We start from the raw sequence: 11,612 nt of genomic DNA on the forward strand, positions 1-11,612 counted from the left end.
TATAAAAATGGTTACCACCAGGGAGCTTCTCACTACCGAGCGATTTGTTTGGAAAGCTAGGATAGCTCAGGGCTGTATTTCTTACCTTCCCATGCTTCTAATGACTTCTCAGCACACACCCTCTCCCCGCCGTGTTCTATTGTGGGAAAACACTTCAGGCTTCACAATAGAAGATAAACACTGGCACACGCTGTACAGAGATATTTGTAAACATAATTGCTCCATAGGGCTAAGAGAAGCGCATTATAAACTTCTTTATGATTGATACTCATACCCAGAGAAACTGCACAGAATTTCCCAGAACATGTCAAATACATGTTGGAGGGGGTTTGGGATGATAGGAGACTTTCGACATAAATGGTGCTACTGCTCCTCCATTCGGCCATATTGGAAAGAAATCCTTTCACAAATCAGGGAAATCTGGGGTTAACCGATCTCTAATAAACCGGATCCTTTATTAAAATATCAGACGCTGGGGGACCGTTCTATTCTATGGTTCTGTCTGGGGGCTGCTAAAATGGCCACAGCGGCAGTCTGGAGAAAGGCTGGTGCCCTGTCCATCTCCCAATGGCACACTAGGCCCTAGCATTGGAATATATGGCTGGTATAATGAATGATACTCAGAAAGGCTTTGACTATGTATGGGCTCCATTAGGAAATTTTTTATCATAGGGACTCCCCCTTTTTCATGCCACCCCTGTATTAGAGCAATCAACCTCTTCTATATATAGCCTTACTGGGGAATTCCCCCCCCCACTCCAGTTCTGCGCCTCCTTTGAGCCCCGACTCTCACGCTCTGGATATGCCATGCCAAGTCCTAATATCCCCATGCTTTCAAGGTACTTTGGGATTACTGATGACACCATGCATACTTTATAAAAAAAAATATTTGGTTGTTACTTGTTGTTTTTTATATGTTAAATCTTACTTGAAAAGGAGTACTTTATCAGATCGAAATATGATATTTTGCAATACTGCACAGATCTTTGTGCTAAATGGCTTCAGTGAACTCGCTAAATGTACTTATGATAATCTGTACCTGTCATTAGCGCACTGCTGATCTGGACTTGTAAATTTGGGGCTAATATACTGTGCGACACTGAATCCCTGCAATCTCAATGAAAACAGTATGACAAAAAAAAGGCAAGGCCATGCAAAAGCGGACCATCTCCAGCTGGACCTTGCTCTTCATCAAGATCTGCTTCACACTGGCCAAAAAGCAGTCTTCAGAAGGACTGCAAGCTCATTCCATCAGGACCAACGCTGCTACTACTGCGTTGCCACATGGAGTTCCTGTCCTAGACATCTGCCTGGTGGCTACATGGATGCCACCCAGGCATGCTGAGGTTCTGCTTGCAAGTTCTCAAATCCAATCTGACAAATGAGGAATATTCAAAAAGTGAGGAATCTGCAGTTAGATAGAGCCTCTACCAGAAAGAGTATTACCAACTTGAGTAATTTGTTCAATAACTACAAATCTGCATAAAATCATCCATGATTTGGGAAAATCATTGAAAATGTGTAGCCAATCAGGTCTTTATAGAAAGTGGTAATTATTTTTTATATATAATTTATGCGTTGCATTGGGTATGATACTGAAATGTCTTCCATCAAAGTTGGTAATGATGTTCCCTGAATTCTAAAGAGGCCTGTCTCCCTCTAACTCTTCATCTCTCTATGACCTTTGACACAACTGACCTTCGATAGCTCATCGAGATTCTTGGAATTTGCATAGGATTCACAGACACAGTCCTAAGCTCATTCATCTCTTATTCCAGGATCTCAAAACATCTGGCGGGATTGGCAAATAGCACCTCTGATCCTCACAGTCACATACACTGTCCCACAGGGCTCCATGTTGACCTCCCACACTGGTCATCCTATGCACAGAACTGTGTCGATTCTTGATGGTTGAATCAAGTGTGTTTTTAACAAATTATAAAAATCACCTTCTTCACTGACATTATCAATCTCAAAAACTGTCAAACATTTAAAAATGGATTTCATCGAAATTCCTCAAATGAAATCATACCAATACAAAATGTACTCTTATTACATGAGAACACCAACCTAAATTCAAGATAGATGGGATTGAGAAACTAAAAATATATGTTTTTTTACCTACACTGTCTTAGGGTTTCAGATATTTTGCCTCACAATGAGAATGCGTATTAAATGTATGCTGACATCAGCCAGCACTGTTTGCTCTAAAAAAAGACTCAAGCTTTTTAAAAAAAAACATATATTTGGACTTCTCTCCAGTAATACAAGCGGTCAAGCCCAATATGGGAATAGTGGAGGAGGCAGGCAAGGTCTTCCTGGCCACAACCGTGGTGGGTTTGGTCGTTTTCCACTGATGTTGTGGTCTCTGTATTGACAATGATTCTCAAACTAGGCCAAGTACAACCCTTGGCAAACTTAACTCAGGGTAGTGAAGGCAAGAAATCAGGGGCTTCTCTGTGAGGTAGTTTGGAGAGCAAGAGTTCAGAACTCAACATTCTACCAGTGGGTCAATAATTACATCGTCCATCTCTTGTGTTTTAGCTATTGATAGATAAGACACAGGTGCAGTTCACTAAGGAGCACATTTAGAAATCCCTCATGCAAAGCATGTGCAATGCATGGCAGCAAAGTTGCTGTGCTGCGTCGAAGGGCAAAACAGAAAAACTGCTTATTTACAAAGATATGGAGAATTTCTGCTCTCTTTGCGCTGGAGCACCAAGGCAGCCCCCTTGCACCATAGAATAGGGTGCCTGTGTTATGGACACAGTTGCTTTTGGGCAGGCAGGGACAATCCTAGAGGCATTTTCCTCTTTGTATGTGTGCTGCAGATTGCAGCACATGTGGAAAGAATTTAACAATGATGAGAAATAAAGAGATTTTTCCTCATTGCGCCTCACTGGGGAAGGAGTAGCATTGTAACACATTCTCATGTTTACTATTTTTAGCCCAAAATCCATGGGTGGATGCATGGGCCGGCCCATGCTATGCCCATGGAACACCTCCCAAGTTGAAATGTAACGTAATGTAGTGCAAACGATGCAAGGACAACGCGCTGGCTCATAAATCTGGACCTAGGTTGCCAGTCACTTGAAGCAGTTAGCAGGTCAGTTCAAGAGTTTGTATCCAAATTAATGGGATCACTAAGGCAACAGCCACTGTTCCAACTGTAGATCATGATCACAGTGCCTGCTTTAGACTCTTGTGTAAGGCTTCATTAACCTTCTTGTGTTGTCGCAGAAGGTCAAGCTGATGGTTGCTGCTCAAGCTAGGGCTTTCCACTGTGTCTTCGTTAAACAAGATAATAATGGAGATTTCACTGGGGGCTGTAACCATGATAAGGGAGCAGCTCAGCAGGACTGGTCGGTATGCACCCTTTCAGGTAGATGCAGCTTCCAGGCTATAATCCGATGATTGTGCAGTTGCAGCCGCCGGGCTCGGTTCACATGGGTGTTTGCTTCTTTGGACAGTTGCAGGCTCCTGGTCAGATTCAAAGGGAGTTGTACCTATACAAGCAGTTTCGTTCTCCAGGCTGAGATTGGCTCCTGCTTCAACAGTGATGGCATCTCCTCTTTGAGATTTGCTGGGAGATTGGAGGGCAGCAAGAAGCCTTTGAGTGCAGCAGGTGACCTAGAAAGCAAAGGTTTGATTGTTAAATATGGACCAATGGAAGGGTCACAAAGGGTGACCAAATCTAACATAGGTTGGCTTCAGCTTCACTCCCAAGGGCAGTCAGCACCTTCTGGGTGCTCCTCATGCTGGGTAAACAGCTGGCTTCTCCTTGACTGTCTCTCCTCATGCAGGGCCAGGCACTCTCATTTACTCTCTGAGCAGGCCGACAGGCTTTTCATTGCGAAACAGACCTTCAATATCTCCGGCAGGCTGTGCAGACTTCAGGAGAGGGGAGACAGCCAGTCTCCACTCTCTGGGAGACTGGCTGTCATGCAGACACCAGCCCTGGTTAGACAGTAGTCTTTTGAGTTGTCTGTGGAGCGCTCTCTCCTTGGTAATGAAAAACAAGGAACAAGAATAAAGTGGGTTGGTGTGGATCCCACTTTCATACACATTATGTGAATGATAGGGTGTATGAATCCACTAAGTTTTTAGGTCTCGTCCTATTCCATTCCGCAAGGAATGAATAGGACGAGACTATTGGGGCTAAACTAAGAGCTAAACTAAGCTCTGAAAAATGCGGATTTCCAGAAGTGCATATGGTCTAATGAACGAGCTTCTATCCGCCTGCCTTGCATCACCAAATGAAAGCCATTTGTTGCTTGTTTAGGTCTCGTTCACACTTCTTTCATGGCCGCGAGGCCGTGCGTGCTTCAAAGGGATCTGCTCACTTCTCCTCCCCCCTCGCCAAGAGCTTCACATTTTAAAGAGCTATCCCCCGCCTCCTCTCCCCCGCCCCCACTCTGACTTCACATTCTTTCTTCCGCGTGACGCCAATGCTTGTTTTTTTGGTGCTTTACGCCCAAGACTTTCTTGTTTTTCCCGTTAGTCTCCATTCGATTAGCTTCCCCCCTCCTGCCCCCCCCTCCTTCCTAGTCCGTTGCTTTTCACGTTAGTCTCCATTCTATTAGCTTCCCCCCTTCTCACCTCCCCCTCCTTCCTTCTCTGTTGCTTTGTCAGGTTAGTCTCCATCCGATTAGCTTTCCTCCCTTCTCGCCTCCCCCTCCTTCCTTCCCTGCATGGGCGAAATTTGCGAATCTCGTGTTTGCGAACTCGCAATCCGCAAAATCCGCGAATTCTCGCGAATTTGCGGATTTTTATTTTTTTTTGTGTTTGCCACTCTCTGTCACCACTGCCACTCTCTGACTACTCATGCCACCCTCTGGCCCACCCATGCCACCCTCTGTTTCATCACAGCACCCTCTGGTTGTCCAGTTTTACATTATTGTGGCAAAGCAAAGCACACCTTCCCTGCCTCAAGTGACCTGAATTAATTTGGGGCTGATTAATGTGTCACAGAATATTTTTTTAGCTGGCACCTGCTTCCATAGTGCTTCCTGGTTAGTGATCTTTTGCACTTGCTAAGTGCTTTCATTGTTGCAAAATTAGTTACAACACCTGCCCTGCCCCAACTGACAATAATGAATTAGGGACTGATTAATGGATTTGAACTTCCAGCCTGGCTCCTGCTTGTCTCCCTTAGCTGTAATTCAGGACCTTTGTGGCATATGTGTAACTATTCTGAGGTTCAGAGCAGGGTCACATAATAGTTGCAACTGGCAACTGAACTCTGGAGGGGCCCCTCAGGAAGCACTACAGGAAATGGCTACTAATGATGAGCCTGAACTTTTGAACCTGGTAAGTAGTTTCAGTTTTGCTAAGATCGTATTTCTGCAATTTAGCGCTTATTCGCGGGGCGCGAAGTTGTACTGGAAAGCCGCGAACTCACGCGAACAGTGCGAGCAAGCCATAAAATCCGCTGCTCGCGGATTTGCGGATTTTGCGGGAGATTCGCGAATCTCGCGGATTGCGAATTTACCGAAAATCCGCAAAATCCGCGAGCGAAACAGATTTTCCGCCCATGCTTACTCCAGATCTATTTACAGACTGCAATATTTGTGTTGGCATTTGGGGGGCTGAAAGGTGATTTATAGAAAAACAGCAACAAACCAATTTCGCCCCAAAGTTTTACCTGGTTATGTAGTGAACATTAATGAATGCAACAAGGCTCGAGTGCAACCGATCGTGGTCAAGTCAGGCCACAGTCACGCCCTCACTATGACTCACTAACTCGCCAGTATTCTCTACCGCCACAGTCACGCCCTCACTATGACTCACTAACTCGCCAGTATTCTCTACCGCCTCACTGCAACGCCCACCCACTCCACCACTCACTAACTCCCTCACTGCAGCACACTCCCACTCAAGTCCTCACCGCAGCCCTCACCGCAACATCCTCCCACTCCACTTTCTTGTTGTTCACGTTAGTCTCCATCCGATTAGCTTCCCGCCTCCCGCCTCCCCCTCCTTCCTACTCCGTTGCTTTTCACGTTAGTCTCCATCCTATTAGCTTTCCCCCTTCTTGCCTCCCCCTCCTTCCTTCTCTGTTGCTTTTCATGTTAGTCTCCATCCGATTAGCTTTCCTCCCTTCTCGCCTCCCCCTCCTTCCTTCTCCGTTGCTTTTTATGTTAGTCTGCATCCGATTAGCTCCCCCCCTTTATCATTGCAGCTGTGCTTGGATGAGAGCCTACGTCCCATGGTCACTGGCTTTGTTACTTAAATCTGTGGAGATTGAGTGCTATCGGGACACGCCTCCAGATCTATTTACAGACTGCAATTTTTGTATTGGCATTTTGGGGGGTGAAAGGTGCTTTATAGAAAAACAGCAACAAACCAATTTCGCCCCAAAGTTTTACCTGGTTATGCAGTGAACATTACTGAATGCAACAAGGCTCGAATGCAACCGATCGTGGTCAAGTCAGGCCACAGTCACGCCCTCACTATGACTCACTAACTCGCCAGTACTCTCTACCGCCTCACTGCAACGCCCTACCACTCCACCACTCACTAACTCCCTCACTGCAGCACACTCCCACTCAATTCCTCACTACAACCCTCACTGCAGCATCCTCCCACTCCAGCATACACTAGAACCCAGTATATACTAGAACCCTCACTAAAACGCAAGTTCACTCATTACAACGCTCACTGCACCAGACTCCCACACCAATGCCCACTAAAACCATCACTGCAACACCCTGCCGCTCCAGCACTCTCTAACCCCTCGCTGCAACACTCTCAGCCTCCTGCACTCACTTAACCACTCACTGTATGACACTCCCACTCCGCAACTCACTACAACCCTTCCTGCAACACGCTCCCTCTCCACCACTCATAAAACCCTCACTGTGACACCTACCACTACCAGCTGTCACTACAGTGCTCACTGCAACAACGCTCACTCTCCAGCACTCAGTAAGCCTCTCGCTGCAACACACTCACCTCCAGAACTCACTGAATCCTTCACCGCGACCTCTAGACAGATCTCTGCACTGCCTCAGCTCTAACTGCACCCGCTTTAGTCCTTTCTGTCCCTGTCCAACCCTCATTGCACCCTCCTAGCCCTCGCTCTGCCTGCTTCGATCACCATACTCAAGCTCACTGCATACCCCTTCCTTCTTAAGCACCACTACAGCATCACTCAGCACCACCACAGCATCACTCAGCGCCACCACATCATCACTCAGCACCACCACAGCTTCACTCAGCACCACCACATTACCACTCAGCACCACAACAGCACCACTCAGCACCACCACAGCATCACTCAGCACCACCACAGCACCACTCAGCACCACCCCAGCATCACTCAGCACCACCACAGCACCACTCAGCACCACCACATTATCACTCAGCACCATTCAGCACCACTCAGCACCACCGCAGCATCACTCAGCACCACCACAGCATCATTCAGCACCACCACAGCATCACTCAGCACCACCACAGCACCACTCAGCACCACCACAGGATCACTCAGCGCCACCCCAGCATCACTCAGCGCCACCCCAGCATCACTCAGCACCACCACAGCACCACTCAGCATCACCACATCACTTAGCGCTACCCCAGCATCACTCAGCACCACCACATTATCACTCATCACCACCACAGCACCACTCAGCACCACCACAGCATCACTCAACACCACCACAGCATCACTCAGCGCCACCCCGTCATCACTCAGTGCCACCACATCATCACTCAGCACCACCACAGCATCACTCAGCACCACCACTGCATCACTCAGCACCACCACAGCACCACTCAGCACCTCCACAGTACCACTCAGCACCACCACAGCACCACCACAGCACCACTCAGCACCACCCCAGCATCACTCAACACCACCACAGCATCACTCAGCGCCACCCCGTCATCACTCAGTGCCACCACATCATCACTCAGCACCACCACAGCATCACTCAGCACCACCACAGCATCACTCAGCACCACCACAGCACCACTCAGCACCTCCACAGCATCACTCAGCACCAACACAGCATCACTCAGCACCACCACAGCATCAATCTGGGACACTACAGCATCACTCTGGAACACCGCAGCATCACTGTGCGCTACCACAGCATCATTCTGCGCCACCACAGCATCACTCAGGGCCTCCACAGCATCACTCAGGGCCTCCACAGCATCACTCAGGGCCTCCACAGCATCACTCAGGGCCCCCACAGCATCACTCAGGGCCTCCACAGCATCACTCAGGGCCTCCACAGCATCACTCACGGCCTCCACAGCATCACTCACGGCCTCCACAGCATCACTCACGGCCTCCACAGCATCACTCAGGGCCACCACAGCATCACTCAGCACCAACACAGCATCACTCTGGAACAAGACACCATCACTCTAGAACACCACAGCATCACTGTGCGCTACTACAGCATCATTCAGCGCCACCACCGCATCACTCAGGGCCTCCACAGCATCACTCAGGGCCTCCACAGCATCACTCAGGGCCTCCACAGCATCACTCAGGGCCCCCACAGCATCACTCAGGGCCTCCACAGCATAACTCAGGGCCTCCACAGCATCACTTACGGCCTCCACAGCATCACTCATGGCCTCCACAGCATCACTCATGGCCTCCACAGCATCACTCAGGGCCACCACAGCATCACTCAGGGGCACCAGGACATCACTATGCGCTACCACAGCATCACTAAACACCACAGCATCACTCGTCACCACCACAACATCACTTTGCGCCATCACAGCATCAATCTGTGCAACCATTCAACAACAACTGGTTCAAATATGTTCTCTCAATGTTTCAAGCTTTATTACAAATGTCACAAAAATATGTTAATATTTCACTTCTGTTCTTGGATTTTAGTCACAAAAAAATACACTGAACATAATCTTCACAAAAGTTATTTACAAAAGTTTAAGATATTGCCATTATAAATTACAATCACTTTTATTTAAGTATTAATTATTTCGAAAAATTAAAAGCCATTGTTATTTGTGATATCAATACATCTAAGTCACGTAAATATGTTGCATTACAAATGCTATAGGTCTCACATTTGCAAAGGTTATAACTATTGGCATTGTAAATGACAAAGCTATTAATTTAGCTATTTTCAAAACCAACACATAAATAAATAAATTGTCATTTACAAGACCAATAGCTCAAACTTTCCTAATGCGAGACCTATTGCATTGCAAATGCTTGCTAATACAGTCTTCTGGGGGTTCTCTTTCAAATGTAATTTACTGGCTGTTCATCAGAAGCAGCCTTTGTGCATGGTTGTGGCTCTCACAGCAAGTAGCAATGGGGCTGGATGCAAGCAGTGGTATCCAAAACACGGGCACAATTATGTATAAGATATCTGCACTTACATGATGGTCATCAGCCTTCCTGAAGCAATACACAAGGACAGACTAAAGGGCAGGACCTGCCTAGAAACCTTTTCACCTAGAGCAACAAACTGCAGCACCACCCATCATCCCTAACATCTTAAAAAGGACAGTTTTCAGGAAGAACTAATCAGCATCCCTTTGCTATCAAGGATCTCAATAGGTTTCTAAAGGAAACTCTGCCTCCATCCTCACTAACTTCAGGGTTTGGGTCTCCACCATCCAGCCAGAGGAGGACAGACAATACACTTCCAATGTCTGGGGAAGCTGTTCCCATCCTCCATCTTGTGCCACGCTAACCAAAGGGCATCTAATATAGATCCAACTTTTTCAGTACCCAGACTGATAACACATACAGAGTATACTTCCATGCATGTGATACACACTCACTGCACATGCATGCACTGGACATGCACGTGGAACATCACTGCAAGGCTCTGGGTTTTAGATAACAGGAACTTTACACAAGAGGAGCCAGCAGGTTTGCCTCTCCTTCACAATGATAAATAGGACAGTTCACACTAAATATTTTCTAAACACTGTATGGTGCCAGCACCACTTTACATGATGCACCAGGGCATGTACGGGAGTCCAATGCCCACAATTGGGGCATGCCTACTGCACCCCTCTCAGTGGCAGAACAGGTTCTGGACCTCATAATACCAAGGACGGGCCTGGGCCTCTGTGCACACCCTAAATTAGCATAACAGCCAAGGTTTCAGATTGCTTATGAGTGACATTTTCATAGTGTCATTGTCATAGTGTAATTATGAGTGACACTTCAATGACTATGAGTGACACTTTCTTGCAAGCAAAATGAAGCAATAAAGATGAGGGAAACATTAAATTATCAGAAATTACACCCATTTAAGCAATGTGAAACTCTAAGAAGATCTTAAAGCTGCTGTAAAGCCCCAAAAATGAAAGGGCACTAACCTAGCGCCCTTCCATAGGAGTGCTGCCTGGATGCTCTGCATCACTGCAGCCAGGCCCCAGGTTAAGGTGTTGAGGGAAGCAGAGGGGTTTGAAAAAAAGTTTCATACACACAGAGGCCAAGTTTTCAGATTGTGACATTTCCATGGTATCAGTGCACTTATGAGTAACACTCAACTGACAAATGTGTGACACTTTCTCACAAGTCAAACCAAGCCATAAAATGCAAGGAAAAATATCCATTTTGGAAATTACACCCTTTTTTATCAATGAGAAGCCCTAAATATCTTGGAAAGTCTTTAACATCCCTGAAATGGAATGTTAAGATATTGATACAAAAAATTTTGTAACCAGAAGATATACAACAAAGCAATCATCATAATATGTCTCACCCCATACCGTTGCGCATTTTGTGCCTAAAAACAGTTAAGCAGGTGCTGCAGAGAGGGCAGATATTTTAATGTTCCAGCCAATATAGCAACAAGCAAAATCACAGGTAGCAATATTTTACCCTTTGTCTGTACATACTTCAAAGACCAAATAGAAATAGTTTTCAGCTTTATATATGCTCCAGAGCTGAAACATTACTAATACTTAAAGTAAACAAATACAGAAATTGCACGATACAAGTAAATAAATACCTGTTTTCCTCCAGGTATATTTAGTAACAGGCCTTTGAAAGCTCTTAACAACTGTTAAGTTTCTCTTGGAAAGGTGTCAACCCTAGTTAGAATGCAGGACTCACTCACCCGAGGGCTGCCATTCAACAGGTGCCTGGAGTGTGCCTCAATTTAGCTAAGCGCTTTGCAGCTAGCTTTATTGACACAGTCTCGAGGCTTCAGCTGGGGAGGAGCGTGACGGGCTACAGCCGTCTTAAAAGCGGTCTCAGAGCACACGGGGAGTCACAGGCAGCTCTCCTCAACAGTGTCTCCCTCTGACTGGCGGCCGTGTTCGACGATTAGAGGATCCCCTGCGTGATGTTTTAAGGCGGACAGTTATGCCAGGGTAGCAATATATAAACATCCTGCCTGTCACGCGCGCCAAAGAGCGTGTAATGCGTTGTGTACGTTAGCACACAGAGGGTGCATTGCCAACTAGGTACCACGTGGACCCGTGATGCTTTGAGGCGGGCCCCGTTTGAGCAGCCGGCAGTGATGCCTTCCTCGGGTCAAGCAGGGTAGCACAATTAGAACATTCTGCCTGCCACACGCGCCAATAAGCGTGTAAACGCTTGTTTTCGTTAGCACACAGAGAGTGCATTGAAAATTAGGTACAACGTGGACCCA

General features: G+C 46.8%; 1 protein-coding gene across 1 annotated transcript in view; it reads right to left on the reverse strand.

The window, feature by feature from the left end:
- The window catches only part of LOC147747927 (flavin-containing monooxygenase 5-like), a 529,839-nt gene extending 518,549 nt beyond the window's left edge, over positions 1-11,290 (reverse strand). Inside the window, exon 1 of the mRNA XM_086956883.1 lies at positions 11,076-11,290. Coding sequence (XP_086813009.1) covers positions 11,076-11,089 — 14 coding nt within the window. The 5' untranslated portion in view covers positions 11,090-11,290. The remainder of the gene's footprint in view (positions 1-11,075) is intronic.
- Positions 11,291-11,612: the final 322 nt, after the last annotated feature.

The sequence above is a fragment of the Lissotriton vulgaris genome, chromosome 1_1 (assembly GCF_964263255.1).
Source record: "Lissotriton vulgaris chromosome 1_1, aLisVul1.2, whole genome shotgun sequence".
In the NCBI taxonomy this organism is placed as follows: Eukaryota; Metazoa; Chordata; class Amphibia; order Caudata; family Salamandridae; genus Lissotriton; species Lissotriton vulgaris.